Below are 24,105 nucleotides of genomic sequence, written 5' to 3'. Positions count from 1 at the left end.
CCGGAGCCTGTGCTCCGCGATGGGAGAGGCCACAACAGTGAGAGGCCCGCGTACCGCAAAAAAAAAATTTTTTTTTAAAAGAGAAAAAAAAAAAGAATTTTTCCTTTACATTCACAACTTGGCTGTTTGGTGCAAGAGCCCTAGTTTTTGGCTTATCTTGGCTTTCGACATGCCTTCCTCACTAAATTTAATCAATTCTACCTTTCGACTTAAAGTGAGAGACATACAACTCTTCTTTCTCTTGAACGCTTGGAGGCCGTTGTGGTTTATCAAATGGCCTGATTTCAGTAGTGTTGTGTCTCAGGGAATAGGGAGGCCCGAGGAAAAGGATGCGGGGAATGGCCAGTCTGTGGAGCTGTCAGAACACAACGTTAGTAACTAACACCAAAAGTCACTGGTCACAGATCATCCTAACAAATATAATAATGAAAAAGTTTGAAATATTGTGAGAATTACCAAAATGTGACACTGACTTGAAGTGAGCAAATTGTTGGAAAAATGGCACTGATAAACTTGCTTGAAAGAGGGTTGCTACAAACCTTCAATTTGTAAAAATTGTATCTGCAAAGTGCAATAAAGCGAGGAGCAATAAAACGAGGTATGCCTCTATTAAATAATACCCACTGTAAGCACTATTAACAGATGGTGATATATAAGGCTATTGTGGTGGTTCAAAGAAAGAGATGAGAGCATAAATTAAAAACAATGACTGTGAAGATGGAAAGGAGCAGACAAATTCAAGAGATGTGCAAGTTACTAAGACTTTGTGATTGATTTGGTATGGGATGAGTATAAGAGGGGAACAACTGACTTGGTCAGTTGTTAGATGGTGGGATCCTTAGCATATAGTAGTAAATACATGAGGAGGAAAAGATGAGGAGTCCAGTTGTGACATGTTGAATGTGAGGTGAGTATGAGGCTAAACAGATGAACAAAACCAGTAGGAAGTTGTGAATATGAATCTGTAGCTTAGTAGAAAGATCAGAGCTGAGAATATGGACTTTGAGAGTCATTGCTTTCTATTTATCTGTATATCTGTCAATATCTATCTATATATTTATTGTCCCTAGAGTTCCATTATTGTGTGTTCTTTCTTCCTCCCTCTTCCTGTCCCTATTTCCCTCCTTTTTTTTTTTAACTATTTACATATACACAGATTCTGATAGTGTCTTTATACAGACTGTATTAGTGGATGAAATCACATAGGAGGAATCTTCAAAATAAGAAAGTTAACAGGAAGATTGAGAAAAAGCACACAATATTGAAACCCTGGGGCCTACTGATTGATACACACAGACATATACACACACAGATACACGTAGACATACATACCTATAATTAAGTAGTTCCGCTGACAGAGGAGACAGAGAAGATATGAGGTAGAACCATTAAACAGTAATACCTCAGAATCTGAGGGAGGAGAAATTTTTGAGTTGTCAGTTGTTTTAAATTCCATAGACTATCTGGTGAAGGTAAGAGCTGAATAAAAGGGCTTTCCATAGAGTTTTTATATTGTTATTGGGTATTAATATTGTTAGCGATAAGAGCAGTTTCATCAAGGGATGAAGACTAAAGCTAGTTTGCAGTGGGTTGAGGAACAAATGGGAAATATGAGAAGAGAAATAGCATGTACACTATAGAATGTATCCCATTAACAATAGAGGATGATTAGAAGTTTTGTAAATTTTATTGATAAAAATTTGTTCCCAATATTAGTACAGTTTTTTGTTTACTTGGTTGGATCAGTTGGATTATACCAGATCAATGGTTTCATTCTCATTTTGGCCATTTGGGTTTGATGTATTCCTGGGGCTCTTCTGATAGAGTCTTAGAAAATAAGCATGAAGTAACATAGAGCTTTAGACTAAAAGCAAAAAATTCTAGTATTACTCATAAAGTAGCTATGATTAATTAAACAAAAATCATGGCACCTGCAATTTGGATGTGGTCATTCCAAAATTGCCATTCTCCTATTTGGTAAGGTAAGTATTTGCTAAGGTGTTATACCTATTGCAGATGTACTTCTTGTATTGAAATATTGTTTTAATAGTATCAGAAAATTACTAGGAGAAACAACATGTAGTACACTGAATTAAAAAATTCTCATTTGCCTAATAAGTGAATGGTGCATTTTAAAAAATATCTTTTTGGGTAACTGGGGCAAGGGAGTATACCATATGTTTTAACTAAGTATTTAATAGTTTTTAAATAGAGTTTTAATTTGATGCCTGTTTTGTTCCTAATATCTTGAATAGTAAAAGGAACTATTCTTTACTTGTGCTAGTTCAGTGGGAGATTATTCCCTATGACTCTATGTTGGAACTTTGAGTTGTCGCTATTTATTTACTACGTGAGTTAAATGTGAAGTGATAGTTTATTTTAGGAAGTCTTTTATAATATGGTGGATTCAATATCTTTTTGCTTTTTTGAACAGCTTTGTGTAGAAACTAGTTTAAAAAAAGGGATTTCTAAAGTAGCTGTATTGGTATAAAGTAGGAAAGGAGATGGAAAGGTTTTATGCTTCCACGGCTAATTTCTTTGTGCAGCATCTTCTTTTTCTTTGCTTCCAGCAGTCATTTTCATGTGTATATTTAAATAGATCTACATTTCTAACAGCAAATACATTTTTATTCTTTTGGGATTTAGGATGGTTCACGTTATTGTGGATGCTTTGTTTTTATTTCTATTAGGTTAAAATAGAATTTTCAGTAAATATGTACTTGTCTTCTGTAGTCTGTAATGGTGCTGTCTAATAGTAATATAATGTGAGCCAGATGTGCATTTTAAAGTGCCATGTTAAAAGGAGTAATTAATAATGAATGAAATTAATAAATAATAAAAATTTTATTTGATTAAATTAATATTTTGTTTAACTTGGCATTTGAAATATTATTTCAACATATAATCAGTATACAAATTACTGAGATATTTTGCCTTTTTATTTCACACTAAACCTTCGAAATCCAGTTTGTGTTTTACACTTAAAACTTTTCTTAATTTGGACTTACCACATTTCAAGTGCTCTGTAACCATATATGGCTGGTGGTTACACTGTTGTACAGTTCAGGTCTGTAGAGCTGGGACAAATTCTTAGTATCTGGATGGATGGACAGATAAAAAAAGATATTTATCTCCTATAAATTGGATTCAGTTAGTGTAATAACTGATTATGAACACCCAATAGATAGATATCAAATGTGGAATTTTTTGTTCATTGGAAAGTTAATTGGAGGAGATAAGCTGGAAATACTAGGTGGATGGAACTTTTACCATCTGGTTGCCCTCAATAGTTGTATTGTGTAATTGCACTTATTTTTATTATTTATACATGTTCATACTTATGAAAAATTTCAGTGTATGTCTATAACTTGTAGCATAAATGCAGTTCCAACTACAATGAAGATTTTGTGCTACAGCTAGAGAAGGAATTGGTCCAAGCCCGACTGAGTGAAGCTGAGTCTCAGTGTGCACTAAAGGAAATGCAGGATAAAGTTCTGGATATAGAAAAGGTAAGAACAACATAAATGCTTTCATTCCCAAATTAGAATGGGACATGTGATAGATACTTGCTAAGTACTTACTGAGTAGTGAAATTGGACTTGGTGTTTTTGCACATTAAAAATCTTACATATTATAAGAGAGGAAAGGAAAAAAAGACATGATTCCCATTTATTCTTTGTTGTTGCCATACTACTCAAAGTGCCATATTTAGGGTAAAAATGGAGATTAGAGCCCTTTTAGAGGAAAACAACCAGGATAATTTTGATATGAATAATGTTTAAATGTCGGAGAAGAGAAACTGGGGGATAGAAATTAACCATCGTCAAGATGAATAGTACTTACAGCATTTAGAATCACCCGACTGCAGCTGGTACAGTATCTCCCAGACTTCTCGTTTCTGAAATTCTGGGGGAAGTGGGACAATCTGAACTGTAACAGTCTACAAGGTAGTAATATTGCCTCTTGGCCATTGGCCCAGTACTAACCCTTTTTGTTTTGTTTTTTAGTATATAAAATATGCTGAAAGTATTTGTCTTAAGCACATTTCAATTAATGTAATTAAGCAGAAGGCAACAACTTCTAGAAGAATTAGATTTAGCTATGAAAAACTTGCCATATATTTGTTAATTTATGGAATACTTTTTGGGTCAGTCCAGACCATAGTGTATTTTTTAATTTAAAGCCTGTGCTAAACACAAGTAAAAAGAACTAAAAACATAATCACATTGGTAGTTTTTCTAAAAAATGAAAATTACCATTTTTATCCCTATAGTATATAAATACATCATGTTGCTTTTATCCAAATAAAAGGTAAATTTCAAAAAGAAAATCCACTGTGAAATTTACATTCTGACTAAGCACAAAAGTACACAAATATTAGGTCTAATCAGAAATTTCAGCTGACAAGTAAACATTATTACTTTGAAATATGTAGATCTGAGATATAGGAGTGAATATTTTGATTGAAACACATTGCAAATATACCTTGTTTTCATGTAAAAATAATTTTTTAAAAGAAATTAACCATCATCTTCAAATATTATAATACCTTCATCTGCAAGAGGTGTAGAAATAGACCAATACATAAACATTTCAGCGAAAATTTCATCTGAGTGTAACTGTTACAGCTTTCCAAGCTGCAAGAAACCCACCTCCGAATATATAGGAAGATCTTAGCTGGAGGTGTACTTACAGAAGCTAACTTACCTTTTTTCAAAGTTATTAAAGAACAGATTAGTAGTGGAAATAGAAATGATTTTAGGTTTCTTACAACCCTCCGACTTGAGAGTCTCTGTTCCAAATCACAAACTCTGAATCTCTGTTTTCTCATTTATAAAATCATAGATAATTTGGGCTCTGTGTTGCGTTTGTTTCTTTGGCCCTTGGGTAGTATCTAGCCATTGAGTCAAAAACTCATAAATAATGGACATGAAAGATACCCTCAAATTGTTCTTAACTGTTTCTTAATGAAATAGAATAATGTATAACTACAATCAATAGTGGAATAATTTTGCTAGAAATCTACTTGCTATTTTTATATTATTTTTGGAAAACTTATTCTCCTGTTTGCTGAGAAAAAAGCCAGCAAGAATGCTGTAAAAATTGCCTAATTGAGAGTATTCTGGGCTCCATGATTTAGGTAAGAATCTGGATCTTTTAGTTTTGAATATTTGGTAGAAAGAAATGTCTTTGGGTCCAATTTAAAAATAAATTTTTAAGTAGCTTTGTTGGTATTCATGTTATAGAGTAGAAAGGAAATTGGAAGGTTTCATGCTTCCTATGGTTAATTTCTTCATGCAAGATACTTTTTTTAATGCATATACAGTAAATTTCTGGTTTTCAATTGAGAAAATATTTCAAGTCCATCATAAAAATGTGTAGTTGGCAAGAATAACTTTATTCCATCATCTCTGTGGGCTAAAATCTTCATGAAATATTTCAGAGATAGAAAATTTCATAGACTCAGGACTTGAAATTTCAATAGTACTTCAGTTTACCTAAGGAGCTTTTACTAGAGCCTAATTTAGGATTCTTTGGTCATTCCCCAGAGTAGTTTAATATGGCAACCCTGTATCCTATGGTGGGTCTTTCAGCATGGTAGGAGATTAAATCTTGTACCCTTGAAGCAAATATTTAGGTCACCTTGGTGCTTATTTCTTGGATATTGATATAACCAGTGACTAATGTACAGATGTTTTACACTCCCTTTTCAAAATGATATGCTGAGAAAATATAACAAAACAGATTTTGGACTATTCTCTTCCATAAATCTTTAAAACATAAATTATGTTCATGCTTTGTAGTCCTAATCAGAGGTTAGTATGTTCACTGCCATATTGAAAAACATTTTTAATCCTGTTGCTCCATAATTAGTATTTTATTAAACAAAACAGAGTTAGACTTTCTGTGTCCTCAACATTAAGTACAGTTACCCTTATACCTTCCTGGTGGGAATGTAAAACATGCAACTGCTTTGGAAAAGTTTGACAATTTCTTAAAAGTTAAATGTAGAATTACCATCTGATCCAGCATCTCTGTTCTTTCATACATACTCAGGAGAGTTAAAAACATATATCTACACAAAAAGTTTTACATAAATGTTCATAGCAGTGTTATTCATGTAACCCCAAAGTGGAAACAACTCACATTTCCATCAACTGATGAACGTGTACATAAAATGTGGTATATCTGTACCATGGAATATTATTCGGCAATAAAAAAATGAAACTTGAAAACATGCTAAGTGAAAGAAGCTAGTCATGAAAAGCCATGTATTTTATGATTCCATTTATATGAAATATTCAGAATAGGCAAATTCATAGAGACATAGATTAGTGATTGCCAGGGGCTGGGGGTAGGGGAAATGTAGAGTGACTGCTAATGGTATAGAGTTTCTTTTGGGGGTGATTAAAATGTTCTGAAATTAGTTCATGATGTTGGTTGCACAGCCCTGTGAATACTCTTAAAACCACTGACTAGGGACTTCCCTGGTGGTGCAGTGGTTAAGAATCCACCTGCCAACGCAGGGGACATGGGTTTGAGCCCTGGTCCGGGAGGATCCCACATGCCGCAGAGCAACTAAGCCCATGCACCACAACTACTGAGCCCGTGTGCCGCAACTACTGAAACCTGCATGCCTGGAGCCCATGCTCCGCAACAAGAGAAGCCACCGCAATGAGAAGCCTGCGCACCACAACAAAGAGTAGCCCCCACTTGCTGCAACTAGAGAAATCCCATGTGCAGCAATGAAGATCCAACACAGCCAAAAATAAATAAATAATTTTAAAAAAAAACAAAAGCCACTGACTAGTGTTCATTAAAAGGGTAAGTTTTATGGTTTGTGAATTATATCTCAATAAAATTAAATACAATTACATATGGGAGAAAACAGCTCATTATTTTGTTGTATTTTATTATTATATATGCTGTATTTTATTCTTCAAATTAAAAATAATCCCCAATTAAATTTCCTCTTGCTTTAGAGAAACAACTCCTTTCCTGATGAGAATAACATTGCAAGGCTTCAGGAGGAACTCATTGCTGTGAAACTGAGAGAGGCAGAAGCTATTATGGGTTTAAAAGAACTTAGACAACAAGTCAAGGATTTAGAGGAACACTGGCAGGTATATCAAAATATTTTGTGTGCTTTAAAAAAGAAAGGTAAAACCTGAATATCCATTTTGTGTGAATTTGAAGTAGTTACTGACCAACACTAGGATCTGAGTTTAAAGTGAGAAAGACCCTGTTTAATATACAAAACTGAGAGCATTTATAAATTGAAAGTACCTTTAGCTTTCTCTCCCTTTCTGATTCTTAAAAGTAAATAAAAGATAAAATAGAGATCAAGTCATTTTTATTGTGTTGTTATACCATTGTGATTTGTGTAACTTTCTAAAGAACTAAAAGAAAATACTTCTTTATATAGTACTTATTTCTTCTCCTGTTGATAATAAATTCATTGGTCAGTATGAAACATCAGAAGGGTGACACCAATATAAATTTGTTTATGAATTTGTAACTTCTTTTGAAAATGGTTTTCCCACAAAATAAAACAGTTAGTTATACGCCCACAAAATTATTCACATATGAGGGAAACTATTGATAAGTAGCACAAAAAAAAACAAACCAGAATCTATAAGAGAGAAGGGAGAGAGGAAAGAAATAAAAAACTACACATCATTTTAGAATAGTGATCTTGGTATGAATTTGGGATGGGGGATGCATCTAGCAAAGACTGAAGTCAGTCCTTTACGTTGCCATGGCTTTTTTTTTTTTTTTAAGAAGTATCAGGTGGCATTAGAAATTAGAAACAAATGAAACAAAACTGTCCTTCACCACAGATATTTTGAGAACACTGCTCTCAACTTCTAATATTGTTTCCTTAATTCGTGAAGGGCCCAGTTTTCCCCTTTTCTTGGGATTTCATTACAAAATAATGTAAAAATCTCTCAGAAAAAAATTAGGGTGAAAAATGTATTCTTTACAATAATTAATCCACAATATAAAAAAAAATTTGAACTATATCTGAGTTTATATCCCAGATCTGCCACTTACTGGCTGTGTGACCTTTCTGAAGTTACTTACTCAGAATTTCCATTTTCTTACCTCTATATTGAAAATAATAGTGCTTAACTTTTAAGATTTTCTGGGGATTAAATAAAATGATTCATATAAAGTGCCTTATACAGTACTGGGCCTGAAATAAGTGCTTTGTTAAGTTGGCTCTTACTGTAATACTGGGAATATTTGTTGCGATATAATTTTTTGTATTTCAGCGCCACTTAGCTCGTACTACTGGGAGATGGAAAGACCCACCTAAGAAAAATGCTGTGAATGAGTTACAAGATGAACTGATGACCATTCGACTTAGAGAAGCTGAAACACAGGCAGAAATAAGAGAAATAAAACAAAGGATGATGGAAATGGAAACACAGGTATAATGGGAAAGCCTAATAGCTTTAAAAAATACTGTTAGCCCATTAAAAGTTTATGCACAAATTGTATCATCCTTAGAACAGAGCCAAAAGGTGGACGTATGAAACTGTCTAGACTGCAGTTTTCTAGCCCAGATAAAAAGGGCTAAAACTGTATTCCTTGACATCAGAGATTTAATATCTTCTTTGACTCTTTCAACAAAGTTTAAACAAGTCATAAAACTCAATATGACTTTGTTTCATTGTTGTACAACCTGAAAGGGAATGCTCATGTTGAGCAAAATTTCTTAACCTCAACAATATTAACACTCGGGACCAGTTAATTCTTTATTGTGAGACTGGCCTGTGCATTGTAGTATGTTTAGCAGCATCCCTGGCCTCTCTACCTACTACCATATTCCTCTACCCTCTACTCAGCACCACACCCCTGCCACATTGTGATGGCCGAAAGCATCTCCACACATTACCAAATGTCCCCTGGGGGGCAAAATTGCCCCTGGTTGAGAACCACTGATGTAGAATATAATGTGAATGATGCTTCCTAAAGTTGTGTAATGTGGTGACTCTGAGCAGTCAATTCCGAAATTACACTTCTTTCTTCTCAAGTCCCCTTTTCTCTAATAAATCTTATCTCAAATATGCTTGACTTAAGATATGCAAAGTCCTTTTTATGTAACCCATTTACATTATAAAAGTACCTTTGGTGCATTTGGTTTTTATTTGGTACATCTGTGTGGACTATATTCTTTATTCTCTGTAATGTTATTCAGTTTTCAAAATACTTATTCAGTCAGTAGGGGGCATAGTTAACTCATATATCATTCTGTATACTTACTGCAAAATGATTATCCCAAACAGACTCATATATAGAGAGAACAAACTGATGTTCATCAGAGGGGAGAAGGATTGGGGTTGGGAGAAATAGGTAAAGGGGATTAAAAGGTACAAACTTCCAATTATAAAATAGTTACCATGGGGATATAGTATACAGCATAGGGAATATTGTCAATAATATTGCAATAACTTTGGACAGTGATGTTATCAGACTTACTGTGGTGATCAATTTGCAATGTATATAAATGCCATACCATATGGCATTTATATGTCACTACGTTGTATACCTGTAACTAATATGTCAACTATGCCTTAATAAAAAAATTAAAAATACATAGAAGATATTAAAAAAAATGATTATCCCAACTTGAACATGGAAATGATTATCCCAACTTGAACATGGTAATGTGGATTTGTAAATCCTTTAGATTAAACGTATCTTGTTTTACATTGTTCAAAGTTATTTTCTTGTATTGTTCATTGTAATTAAAAATAACAGTAAGATTATGAAAAGTAGAAATCCAGCTTTGTGATGGTAAGTTTTATTTTTATAATCAGATTTTATCTCAGTATAGATATTAAAGATGCAAACACAACTTTTAAGCCAGTGTTCAGGATTTATTTCAGAGTGACTGTAGATAAATGGATCAAACTCAGCAAATGTGGTTTTGGGAACTTGTGACTACAAAGCAGTATGCAGCCATCAAAGATCTTACACTTAAAAAAAAAAAGAATATCTTACACTTGAGAAATCAGGCAAGCACAAACTGTATTTAATATAATTCACTATGTGAGATAATCAAGGTTAACTAAATTTACTGTGGTAATCATTTTGCAATATATGTAAGTCAAGTTATTATGCTGTACACGTTAGACTTATACAGTGCTATATGTTAATTATATTTCAGTAAAACTGGAAGCAATATATAATTCAGAAGTTTGTAAGTAGAGAGTTAGATAGAAATTGCTATGGAGAATAGGACAGGACAGTTAATTGCAACTTGGTGGTTTGGAGAAAGGCTTCCTAAGGAATTTGTATTTTGCACTGTGCCTGACTAATGGCTCCTAAATGTCCGTGCATGTACTGGTGATGATCCATGAAGTTTTCTCATTGCAAAGTGAGGAAAATAAATACAAATAGTGTCATGTGATGTTAATGCTGTATTAGTCATCTAAAGAATATTACATCAAACACCCATGTATCCAGCATCCAGATTAAGAGATAGGTCCTTGCTGATACATGTAGCTCCAGTTCTTATTCATTTTAATGACTTTTAGAAAAGTCCACCTGATAAGTATACCTTGGTTTATGGAACCACTTTCCTTTTCGTACCAATTTTTGCTATTACAAACAGGGCTGCTCTGAGCATCCTTGCATGTTTTCTTGTGTATATCTCTAAGAGTTTCTTTAGTACAGGGGTTCTTACCTATTTTGTGTGCCATGAACCCCTTTGGCAGCCTGAAACCTATGGACCCCATCTCAAAATAGTGTTTTTTAATGCATAAAATACATAGGATTTCAAAGAAAACCGTTATATTGAGGTACAGTTATCAAAATGCTAAAGAACAAGTTTGTAATATGGAATGCAGACAGAGACATACACAACATATTCCCATTGCAGGAATCAGGTTTTTCATAATTTAGATTTTTTTTGTACCTAAATTAGATTGTGCTATAATTTTCCTTTTGGGGGAGCCTTTTATCTGGTTTTGGCGCCAAGGTAAGCTGGGGGAATGAGTTGGGTTGTATTTAACTTTTTCTGTTCTCAGAAGTTTTATGTAAGATTGAAATTACCCATTACTGGAATATTTGCTGGAATTCATTCCTTTATTTTTTGGGCCAGGTGGTATGTGGGATCTTAGTTTCTCGACCAGGAATTGAACCCGTGCCCCCTGCCGTGGAAGCACAGAGATCACTGGACCACCAGGGAAGTCCCTGGAATTCATTCCTTTAAACAGTCTTGTCTTTTTGTTTTGTTTTGTGGGTATAATAATTATTGATCCTAGTTGTTGAAGGGTTATAGATCTTTTCAGGTTTTCTGTTTCTTCTTGAGTCTGGTGCTGTAAGATGTGGTAAACTTCTTCAAGACTTTTTTAAGAAAAGAAAGAAGGCACAAATAAACACTATTAGGAATGAGAAAAAGGGACATAAATATAGATCCAGTGAAAATATTTTTTAAAAACATACTCTGAACAAGTTTAAGTGATACATTTGAAATTAGAGTATTTAGATGAAATGGGCAGTTTCCTAGGGAAATATAATTTGACTTGATGTGATTTTTGCTTTGTTTTTTCTTGAGCTTCTGGGACCTGTGAATTTGTGACTGCCATGAAATTTGGAAATTTCTGGGTCATTATTTCGTCACATATTTCTTCTCCCACACTCTCTTCTTCAGGGATTCCATTCACACTTATGTTAGGTTGTTTGATGTTGTCCAGCAACTCTTGGATGCTCTACTCTTTTCCCTCCCATTATTTTTTCGCTTTGTATTTCAGTTTCTATTGACTGACATATTTCTCTTGATTTATCACTAAGTTCACTGATTCTTTCCTCCAATTTGTGAGTTGTCTGATGAGCTGTTGAAGGTATTCTTTACACCTGTTAACTGTGTTTTTTACTTCTAGTATTTCTGTTTAATTCTTATAGTTTTCATTTCTTTGCTGATAGTTCCTATCTTATGTTGCATATTTTTCACCTTTCCCATAGAGCCCTTATTTTAAATTCCCTGTCAGATAATTTCAATATCTGTGTCATATATGAGGCTGGTTCTGTTGATTGCTTTGTCTCTTGGAAGTGTTTTGTTTTTTACCTTTTCCTATGCTGTGTAATTTTTTGTTGAAAACTAGATGTGTATCTTGTGTAGAGCAGTAGACTAAGGTAAATAGTTTCTTGCCTGGAAATGGGTACATCTTTCCTTCTACTAGGTCTTTAATGTGGGGGCTTTGAGTTAATATAGTCAGGAGTTGGGCTGGTTTGAGGTTTGTTGTTTCTGTGGTTACCCTCATTGCACCATGGGCTTCAAATTCCTCTAGCAATATCTTATTTTTAGATCAGGGGCTGGTTTGCCAAAGGGTTTTCTTAATATCTTTAGGTCTTCCATTTGTACAGTACTTCAGGGGGTCAGTCCCCAGCAGTATTCCACTGTTACTTGTTACAGGAAATTGGAGGGTCAGAGAACACTTCTGCCCTATTGTTCTGATAAAGCCTCAGTCTTAGGCTGCATCATGTCCCTGGATCTGGGGTGTTTGGTCTCATTAGTGCTCCTGTCCTACCCCCAAGCTATAGTCCTGCCCCTTCCCCGGATGCACTGGTTTTCCCCGTGCCCCAGAGACAACAATATTTGTTGTCCTGCTCCAAGCAGATTAAACCTTTTGTTCTGTAGAGGAGATAAGCAAGGTTAGTGCCCCTCACATATCAGCTGTTTTCCCCCTCCCTGCGGCCTGTAGCATGGAGATCTCTTTCTCAGGACTCTCACCAGTCTTTTTCATGTGTACCTGTTGGGGTCCATGAGGGAAAAGTGTATAAGAGTTTATGCACTCTATTCTCCCCACGGGCTCCACGCTCTCTAGCCAGCCCACAGTTGAGCTCCACCCATTCAATGTTTACTCTAGCTGAATTATTCTTAACAGCTTCTAGCAGCATCTGCCCTGTCTCTTAGATTTTGAGCTAGTGGTTGTCCTGTGACCTCACCTCTCTGGGTTCAACATTAGTCATGAACTTAGAGTTTGGCTGGCTTTTTTTTTTTTTTTAATTGAAAAGGTGGAAGCAATGTTCTTTCTGATTCTCTATATCCCCAATCAGAAATCAAAAGTCTTTATTATGATGTATTTGAAATTATTTTATTTTGTATTGTTTCTTCTTTCTTTCTATGTGTTTTCTTCCTTTCTTGCCTTTTATTGGATTTAGTTTTTTCTTTCTCCTTCTGTTAGTTTGACTTTTATAATTCCTTTTCTTTTCTATTAGTGTTTACTACCTGAAGGAAAAAAAAAAGGAAGAAAATGCTTGCCTGACTGAACAAAGTCTAAAGTTAGTAATTATCTCTGTCATTCTTCCAAACTATATAAGGGCCTTAGAATAACTCCATGTGTTCTTCTTACATCTTACGATTATTGTACATTTTTTTAAATCTCCAAATTCCTAGGCATTATTATTGTTTTATGGAGTCAGTACTCCTGTGGATTTGTCTACCTGCATGCCAACTTTTACCAAACAGTTTCTTTCCAGTTTCGATCATGAGTTGTAAACTCTCTCACTTTCTTAAAATAAATGTACTTTTCTCTCACTCTTGTATGTTGTTAGCTGAGTATACTTTTTATAGGATGAATTTTTTTTAAGCACTACCAATTTTTCCTGTTGAGATGTCTGCTGGATATTTCACTTTCCGCCTTCACAGATACTCAGTTTTCCCCTTGATTTGCCTCTTCTTTTCTTTAGCATTTTGTAAGTTTTGTTATAATGTATTTTGATGAGGCCTTATTTATGTTGATGTTTATCCTGTTTGGGACTAGTTGTGCTTCCTGAGCTGTAGATTCATATGTAGTTGTTGCTGTTGTTGTTGTAAAGGATTCCCAACTATTACCATCTTCTTAGGCCATCGTGTCTCACTTTTTTTTCTGCAACACCTGTTAGGTATATTTTATCCTGAAACACCTAATAGGTGTATTTTATACCCCCTTATTCTCTTTTCTGTGTCTCAACATAATTGAATTTTTAACAGCAGTATCTGTTAATTTTAAAAATTATATTTGGTTATTTTTCAAATTTGCTGAATGTTTTTTGACAGTGACCTGTTCTTTGTTTATGTTTTTGCTTCCTCTTTTTATGTCTATGTCTAATAATTTTAAGCATAAACTATTTTGTATAAAGCCCTTATGTGATTATTTTACTATCTAGAGTTCTTAAAAATCTATTCTTGCTATTTATTTATTTTTTTGTCTACCATTTCTCACTCATAGTCGATTCTTGGATTTTGTTTATGTGTGAGTGTTTCGTTTTGTAATTTTGGATCGTGGAATGGTATTCAGGGGTGTAGGGAGGAGTTTTGTCTGTGGGAATTCTTTGCAGCTTATGTTGAAGTTGTGTCCCTCTGTAGTATAGTTATTTGTCTTAATGGTAGGAGGTAAGACAGTAAAAAGAGGTTGTGGAACATTTTGAATACAGAACTAAGAAGTTCACTCTTAATTTTGTAGACAGACAGTGTTCATTGATTGAAAGTGAGGAAGAAGCGGGTGACATAGAGGATGGTCTTAGGAAGGAGGCGTTTCTTCTGTGAGTCAGAAAGATGAGTAGTGAAGATGAAGAAACCTGGAAGTGGTAGAAAGTTTTAGAGCTTAAATCTATTGGATGACCCAGATTTTAAAATTAAAACTGGAGGCAGGATCATCTTCATAGAGTGAGATAGAATAGGTTTAATAATAGTAACAACTGAGTATTTATTAAATGTCTTAAATTTCAGGCATTAGATGAGAACTCCTTCCATAAACTTTTCTCACATAATTCTCAAAACACAGCCTTAAAAGACAAGCAGTAATATCTACGGTTCTATCAGTATACTATAATTTGATGGCATTAGTTAACTTGACCAAGGTTGAAGAACGGTTAAATGAAGAGCCTAATTTTGCCTCTCTTTGGCTATGAAAATCCCTACTGTTTCTTTCAGGCCTCTAATAGAATAATTTAGCGTTGAGAGAATTCAAGCTGGGTCAAGCCTGAATGTGAAGACTGCCTCATGTCTGTAAATTCAAGATCTATAACAAGATCCTATTGTGCAGCACAGGGAACTATATTCAATATGCTGTAATAAACCATAATAGAAAAGAATATGAAAAAGAATACATATGTAAAAAACTGAGTCACTTTGCTGTACACCAGAAACTAAAACTACATTGTAAATCAACTATATACTTCAATAAAAATAAATAAAAGATCTATTTTTTCATCATGTCCTATAGTTATAATACACTAAGCAGCTAGCATGTATTGAGTTCTTACTATATATTAAGCTCTGTTAACATGTATTATCTCGTTTAATTCTAAAGACAACCAAATGAGAAATAGATAGTATTTTTATGTACATTTTTCAAATGAGGAAATAGAAACTAGATATTAACTAGTTTGCTTACTCACCAAATAGCAAGCCAGAATTCAAAACCAGTCCATCCTCCATAAAAACAGACTGTGCTATATATATTTTAGGAATGTAGAAGTTCATGTGATACATTTTGTATCAAAAAGTTTACAGTCCAGTAAGTGGTGATGATACCTTTTGATTAGTCTCTGTTTTCTTTTGGGAACTGGAAAAGGGAGTTAAATTCATCGTATCACATCTATTTTATACCATATTGCCTATTTCAGAAATTAATACCTACAAGTTCTATGTAAACATCCTTATAGTTTATAGATATTTATTGTATAAATGGTAAATGGACCTCTAGTGAGAATTTCTAATATGAACCTTATGCATCCTTTTGGGTGATTTGATGCTTAAAGCAGTTTTATAATTTTTTTTATGTATTTATTTGTTGAATAAAATAGGCCTATAACTAATAATACTATTAAGAATATTGTTGAGGCATAATATGCGTAGGTAGAAATCTATAAGTTTTTTCAGGCCTTTTATCTATACTCTGAGTTTTTATATTTTTAATTATTAGAACCAGATAAATAGTAATCATCTTCGAAGAGCAGAACAAGAGGTGATCAATCTACAGGAGAAGGTGCAGTATCTTTCTGCACAGAACAAAGGACTACTTACCCAATTAAGTGAAGCAAAGCGCAAACAAGCAGAGATTGAATGCAAGGTAAATATATCATTTAGCAAGTTTATGTTTTTGTCAATATAATAATACTTTTTTTGTTTTTGTCTCATCATTGAGTACATTATCATAAAACCAAAAAAAAGCTAGTCTTATTTCCTACTTTTCCTGAAGTTACTTTGGCAGTTGCTTTCAGGCCAGGTTAGCTCATCTTGCTCTGGGTGGATTTCAGTCAGGAAACTTCATTTTCAACCACTTGGTTAAATGCCAGTGCAGGAAATTAAGTTAACCAAGTGGTTGAAGATTGGTATCTCTTTTTACCCATAGCCTGTTAAAACCGAAGCTTTTAATGTCTCAACCAAAAAGATAGGTAATTTAGAAAGGTTGGGGCAACTCTGCTTTTATTGGTACCTTATTGGCAGGCTGTCAATATTGATATATGTTTTCTGGCTAGAGAGCAAAAGAGGTGTGCGTGTACCAGTGGGTTGGGAAAATTGTGTACATTTCACATTGCTATTTTAATCAGTTTTAAAATTTTTTGTGAAGTGTTTAGATTTGTAAAACATGGAAAAGTTTTTGAATGCAAGTATGTTTTTTCCTTTAATAAATTTACAACATAGTAATGGTGAGAGAGAAGGGGAGGTTGGGAAATGGGGTGGAAGGAGAGGGGCTGTGTGTGTGTGTGAAGTAACTAAAGAGAAGACTGTGGTGTGAACATTAGAATGGATTACTGAGGACCAGTAATGGGATTTTAAAAATAAACTAGACATCCATCTTTCCATGGTGAGATAGTAGGAATGATGCCCTTTAAAGATTCCAGCCTTATTATTCTATGATAAGAAATAAGACTTTCAATGGCACATATAAAGCTGTAATTCCATCAACTTGTTCTGGTGTCATTAAAAACCAAGAGTGAAGCTTGAGTGGTTTATCAGTGTCACTGAAATCCAGAGATGAAATTACATCCTAATAAATATGCATGGCTCTTACAATTTACACTGACAGAAATCTGTAGGCAGTACTGAAGTTTGTACTGACATAAGAGTAGTCCCTCTTGAAGGATGTGACTAGGCTTTTATTTTTGGCCTCATCGTGCAGCTTGTGGGATCTTAGTTCCTGGACCAGGGATTGAACCTGGGCCACAGCAGTGAAAGCGCCAAGTCCTAACCACTGGACTGCCAGGGAATTCCCTAGACTAATTTAAAAATAAAATGATGTGACATGAGGTTACATCAATTTGATTTATCATACTAATATCTGTTTGAGTTTTTTGGTGCTATAGTGTCTGTGCTGACTTACTTTTAATAAAGAATTTAATCTTTTTGATTACTGGTATAAGTTTTCCTTTAAACATGTTGTTAACACTGTTACTGGATTTAATATTGCTTCTCAAATGCCTTAGCACCTTTTAATCAAAGTAAAGTATTCTTTGGAAATAAATATTTGGGGAGTTTGCTGATGGAAATAATTGTTTTCTTTGAATTTATCTAAGTAATGGGCTCAGATTCAGAATTTTCAGAACCGATATGAGATTTTATTTAATTTTAACTTTTCATTAATACCTTTGTAAAGTATGTTACAGATACTGACTCTGAGATCTCCCCCATGTTTAAGGTGTATATTGATTTATTCGATCTTTTTAATGCCTTTTGCAGATTTCGAGAATGATCAGTGTTAATTGTCACCCTAGCATCTAGTACATTCTGGTTAAGTGTACGTATTTTACTTCGTCATGTTGGAACAATTCAGCAACAAACTTAACTTTTTCAAGGGAACTAATCCTTCAGTTATATAAATCTGATTCATTTTCATTTAGTTTTATATGATTATGGCTTATGATTTGCTGATAAGTAATTATTAAAGCTCATGTTATTTTCATTGATGTAAAATATGTCAGGATACTGTTTTTAATATTAGTGTTATTTTCTCTCTATAACTGAATTTGAATGTTCCCACTTAAAGACCCCTAATACGAAAATCCAAAACACTGAAACCTAAACATTTTCATAAATTTCACACAAATCCATTTGGAAGCAAAACCAGATTTGAATTAATTTACAGCCATTTATAGTTTTTATTTATCCCACTTGGTCATTTATAGTTTTTATTTATCCCACTTGGTGTGGGTATTTATACTTCACTGCTTCATTGTGTTAAGCATTGAGCATACTCTTGCATTATGGATGCTGCCTCAGATCCCACTGGAGAGTACTAATGTTTGGTTTATGCACCTTACTACTCTTAGAAAGTCTAAAAAATCTGAAATTCCGTAACACACCTGGCCCTTAGGATTTCATTAATAAAATTGTAGTATTCCTACATAAATCTAAATTTGAAGATTATAGAAAGATTTTATATTCTCTATTCATATACAAACATAAAATTGTGTAATAATTAATGTTAAGTGAGGAAAGCTGAGCGAAGTATTATACTATGATTATAATATTGTGCATATATGGAATAATCATAGGAAGAAAAAAGAAGAAATTAAACCTCTCGCTTATATTTCATATACATTTTATTTGCTTATTTTTTAAATATTTGTTTATTTGGCTGCGTCGGGCCTTCATTGCGGCACACGGGGTCTTCATTGCCGCATGCGGCATCTTTGCTGCGGCATGCGGGCTCTTTGGTTGCAGCATGTGGGATCTAGTTCCCTGACCAGGGTTCGAACCTGGGCCCCCTGCATTGGGAGTACAGAGTCTTAGCCCCTGGACCACCAGGGAAGTCCCTCATATAAATTTTAGTAGCTTAATACTTACACATTTTTTCATAATGCTTTGATATTTTTAAACTAAAATATAAATGAAAGCATTCCCCTTTTAGTCTCTTTCTGACCCTACCACATACCCTTTTATTTTTTTCCCAGGTAACTGCTTTTATTATTTTCTGATGTTATTTTAGAGTTTCTTTTAGGCAGATACTAACAATTAAAAATGTATACTTTTAGAAGTATACACTTTTATACAATTAAAAGTGTACACTTCTCACTTTCTTATGTGAAAGTTAGCAGACAGTAATATATTCTACTTTTTGCTTTTTTTTAGTGGTATGTTTTGTAGAGCTTTCAATTATCAGTGCTTAAAGAATCTCCTCATTAGTTACTAAGGTACATTGTTTTCCACTGCATGCATATACTATAGTATACTTAACTAGGTCCTTATTGATGAGCACATGGGTTGTTCCCAGTGTTTTGCTACTACAAGCAGTGTATAGTGAATAACTTTGTACATACATAATTTCAGATGTATAAAAGTATATCTATGCATTCCTGTAGGATAAATTGCTGTAAATTTGATTGTTTGGTCAATTGTACTTTCATAGATTTTGTCAAATTACCCTGCTTAGGGTTGTACCATTTGGTACTTTGACCTGCAAGGCATGATAGTACCAGTTTCTTCATCATGTTACTTGCAAATTGTGTAACCAAACCTTTTCATTTTAAATAGATATAATTTATATGTTCTAAGACAGTGCTTTTCAAATAGGGATGGGAAGAGGTGAGATTATGAGACTTTAAAGAATGATGGCATCTATCAGTACTTACATATTTGTCAGATATTTGGGTGTCTTCTATTTGTCCGTTTTTCTTGTAGGCATTGGGGATACTGTAATGGAGAAAGTGGGCATAATGTTTTGTGAGACAATAAGTAAAAAATAGGAAAGATCATTAGTAATGATGTACTATAGTGTGGGAGGTTAGGGGAAGTGGCAGTTAAGATTGAATGCCAGGAGATGGTAGCAGAGCTGGGACCTGAAGAATAAGAAAGAAGCAGCCATATGAAGAGTTGGAGGAAGATCTTTGCGTGAAAAGGGTCAGAGTTCAAGGCCCAAAAGCAGGAAAGAACTTGGTTGCTGAGTCTCATGTATAATGCAGAGCTGAATGAGATAAAGTCAGGGAGGTAAGCTAGGACTCCACTTCTTACTATGTAGATTTTTATAGGCCTTGGTAACAAGTTTGAGTTTTACTCTTAAATGCTGTGGGAGGCCACTGAAAGGTCTTAAGCAGGAAAGAAACATGATATATTTTTTGATATGCTATATTTGCTTCAGTATTTTTACTTTTAATTTTGAAGTAATTTTATGTTTACAGTGAAGTGGCAAAGATAGTACAGAGTTCCCATATACCCTTTAATCAGCCCCTCCTAATTTTAACATATTACATAAACATGATGCATTTATCAGTACTAAGAAATGCACATTGGTATAATGTTATTACTAAATTACAGACTTTATTCAGACTTCCCCATCATGTCTCATTCTTCTTTGATCTGCAACAGTTTCTCACTGTTTTCTTATCTCTCATTACTTTGACTATTGAAGAATACTTGTGAGGTATTTTGTAGAAATCTTTCAGTTTGGGATAGTCATATGTTTTCTCATGCCTTGACCAAGGTTATGTATTTTAGGAAAGTATACAGAGATGAAGTGTCTTTCTCAGTGCATCATATCAGGGACATACTGTCTTGATATATCGTACATCTAGTGCTGTTAACATTGGTCATTTGATTAAGTTGGTTATCTGCCAGCTTTCTCTACTACAAAGCTTTTTCCCCCTCATATTCTGTCCTTACAAACAAGTTACTGAGCCTAGACAGACAAGTTACTAGTCTGAGTCGGGGAAAGGGCATTGAGCGACAACTCATGAAGGAGAGAGTATCAAAGAACTTGTGGGCATGTGTTAAGACCACCAGAATAGGACAATAATTAATAAGTATTTGGAGGAACTATTTTGAGTTTATGCAAATATCCTTAAGGTTTCAGCAACTAATTCTATTTTATTTATTTATTTATTTATTTAATTTATTTATGGCTGTGTTGGGTCTTCGTTGCTGCATGAGGGCTTTCTGTAGTTGTGGCGAGCAGGGGCTCCTCTTCATTGCGGTGCACGGGCTTCTCATTGCGGTGGCTTCTCTTGTTGTGGAGCATGGGCTCTAGGCGCGCAGGCTCAGTAGTTGTGGCACACGGGCTCAATAGTTGTGGCACACGGGCTTAGTTGCTCCACGGCATGTGGGATCTTCCCGGATCAGGGATCTAACCTGTGTCCCTGGCATTGGCAGGTGTATTCTTAACCACTGCGCCACCAGGGAAGTCCCTCAGCAACTAATTTTAGAATTTATTAGGGGATAATGCTTGTAGTGATTAATATAATTTTTTTTTTTTTAGCTTTTTAAATTTTTATTTATTTTATTTTTGCATGTGTCGGGTCTTCGTTTCTGTGCGAGGGCTTTCTCTAGTTGCGGCGAGTGGGGGCCACTCTTCATCGCGGTGCGTGGGCCTCTCACTGTGTGGCCTCTCTTGTTGTGGAGCACAAGCTCCAGATGCGCAGGCTCAGTAGTTGTGACTCATGGGCTTAGTTGCTCCGCGGCATGTGGGATCTTCCCAGACCAGGGCCCGAACCCATGTCCCTGCATTGGCAGGCAGATTCTCAACCACTGCGCCACCAGGGAAGCCCTGTAATTATTTATTAAAAGAACACACGTGCCACTGTGTGTGGAGATGGATTTGAGGTGAGGTTGGAGAGGGATTTGATATGAGATCATCAGGTAATAGTATTGAATACAAGACAGAGTTGCTAGCCTGGGCTCAGGTGTTGGCAGTTGTACTAAAGCAGAGTAGATCAGTTCAGTATTTTTGTAGAGACTTGGTGATTGGATTGGAGAGGGGGAAGATTGGGAGAAAACTGATGCCCAAATTTTTGTTTTTTTACTTGATGGATATAATATTTTTATACAGTGTTAAAGTTTGTAGAGTATAAATGTATTAGTTATCTATTGCTATTTAACAAATTACCTCTAAAACTTAGTGGCTTAAAATAGCAGTAACCACTAATATCCCAGGGTTTCTGTGGATCAGAAATTCAGGAGCAGTTTAATCAAGTGGTTCTGATTGAGAGTCTCTTGAGGCTACGGTCATCTAAAGGCTTCGCTAAAGCTAAAGGATGAGGTTTTTTAGGTGTCCCACTCACATAGTTGCAAGGTAGTGCTGGCTGTTGGAGAGAGATCACTGTCCTCAAGGGGCTTTCTCTTAGCAAAGGATATAGACAAACACACCATTACAATGCAGTATGAGTAGTGCTATGATTGAGGAGGTATATAGAATACTATAATGGGCATTTAGTGTTAAGGTTATGGTTCAAGCAAAACTAACTAAGGAATGATTAAGCTGAGACCTTAAGGATATGTAGGAAGTAGTCAAGGGAAGGCAGCAGAGTTCACTAGACAAAGGGAATAGCACATGTGAAGAGCAAAAGGAACAATAGGTTTTTTGCTTGAACTGAGGAAGTTCATTCTAGTTGGAGGGAAGTGTGTGGTGAGGAATACTGGTGAGATACAAAGCTAGAGCAGTAAATAGGGAGCCAAATCGTATAGAATCTTGGACACCAGTAAAAGAACCTGTTATCTCAAGATCTGTGGAGTACCATTAAAGTGTTTAAAGTTAGAGAGTGACAGAAAGAGATTTGAACTTTATTAAACATAGACACAGAGGTGTGCTGGAGCTGGCTAGTAAAGGCTTGCAAGAACCGATTGTTACAAGATGTTATGGAAAAACCTGAACGAACTTTTTGGCCACCCCAATAAATTTTCAGGAATTTTGTGGCACGTTTGTTAAACAGCCATATTAAAAATTAAATTATTCAACATGATTAGACAAATTATGGTAGTAAATACTCAAATGTCATCATTTCCTAATTATTTTTACATTTTACTATTATCTGTGCTTTTAAGATTATTTATACCTATTTGCATCTGTTTAGTGGAAATACCAATGTGTGCTACTCATGTTATATTCATTAATGTTCACTAATGTTATGTCGACTTGAAAGGAGCCATGATGGGAGTATTTACACCACATAAATTAGCAAACTACAAATCAGGGCTTGATTTATTGTTTTGTGGATTATCAAGACCAGAAGTTGGCAAACTATAGACCATATCCCAAATCTGTCTGGCTGCCTGTTTTTGTAAATAAAGTTTTATTGGAATACAACCTTTCCCATTCATTTATATATTGTATATGGCCACTTTCACACTCCAGTGGCAGATAGAGTGGTTGTGATAGACTGTACGACCCACAAGTCTAAAATTATTTACTATTTGGCCCTTTAAGGAAAAGTTTTTGACTCCTGCTCTAGACTGTTAATGCAGATTAAAGCTTAAAAATGTGTTGTATCTTTAGTCTTTACATTATGAATAGCACAAAAATATTGAGGAAATCATCTTTCAGTGTTTGATTACTGTTATAAGAATGATAATAATTCTATTATCAGAATAGATAACTTGAACAAAAATTAACCAATGTTCATATCCATACTTCACTTTTTCCTCATTTTCAGTGGTAGATGACCTATGGATACAATAGTTTGGCAAAAATTAGTGAAAGCATTCTCTGAGAGTATATTGACCACATAGAATTTATAATAGCATTATGTATCTTATTAACTGTGTGTTGTATATTATACATCTTCTATTTCAGTCTATATTAAAATATATAATAAATGTACATACAAACACATGTGTACACATGCACACGTACACACACTTGCTTGAGAGCTGGTCATTAAGCACTTTCCATCACAGCACTGGGTACAGAGACTACACTTTCTGGCCATGTACAAAACGGCAAAATATTTAAAGCAGTATTTGCTTGTAGTGATGTACCAGTATCATATCTAAGATTAAAACATATATATTTTTTTTTGAGTGAACTATTTCTTTATTGTTACACAGTAGGGTCATTTACAACTTTTTACCGTTGTAAATAGTGTTTTGATGTACTATAATTGTGTACACTTGTCTGAATATATATATATTTTTAAAATTTATTTATTTTTGGCTGCATTGGGTCTTTGTTGCTGCGTACAGGCTTTCTTTAGTTGCGGTGAGCGGGGGCTACTCTTTGTTGCGGTGCGTGGGCTTCTCATTGAGGTGGCTTCTCTTGTTGCGGAGCACGGGCTCTAGGCGCGCGGGCTTCAGTAGTTGTGGTATGGGGGCTCAGTGGTTGTGGTGCACGGGCTCTGGAGTGCAGGCTCAGTACTTGTGGTGCACAAGCTTAGTTGCTCCGCGGCAAAAAAAAAAAA

The 24,105-nt window shown here is 34.8% G+C and overlaps 1 protein-coding gene and 1 non-coding gene across 2 annotated transcripts in view; one reads left to right on the top strand and one right to left on the bottom strand.

Moving 5' to 3' along the window:
* The window catches only part of EVI5 (ecotropic viral integration site 5), a 151,976-nt gene that overhangs the window by 72,323 nt on the left and 55,548 nt on the right, over positions 1-24,105 (top strand). The window contains exons 13-16 of the mRNA XM_007468538.1: positions 3,375-3,509; positions 6,984-7,124; positions 8,277-8,435; positions 15,924-16,070. Of these exons, the coding sequence (XP_007468600.1) occupies positions 3,375-3,509; positions 6,984-7,124; positions 8,277-8,435; positions 15,924-16,070 (582 nt within the window). The remainder of the gene's footprint in view (positions 1-3,374; positions 3,510-6,983; positions 7,125-8,276; positions 8,436-15,923; positions 16,071-24,105) is intronic.
* Positions 18,679-18,751, bottom strand: TRNAG-CCC (transfer RNA glycine (anticodon CCC)). The gene has a single exon. It is a non-coding gene; the product is annotated as a tRNA-Gly (tRNA).

Source organism: Lipotes vexillifer, unplaced genomic scaffold, assembly GCF_000442215.2.
Source record: "Lipotes vexillifer unplaced genomic scaffold, Lipotes_vexillifer_v1.1 scaffold490, whole genome shotgun sequence".
Lineage (NCBI taxonomy): Eukaryota > Metazoa > Chordata > Mammalia > Artiodactyla > Lipotidae > Lipotes > Lipotes vexillifer.
The sequence above is the reverse complement of the archived record's forward strand: the minus strand, read 5'-3'. Positions and strand labels throughout refer to the sequence as shown.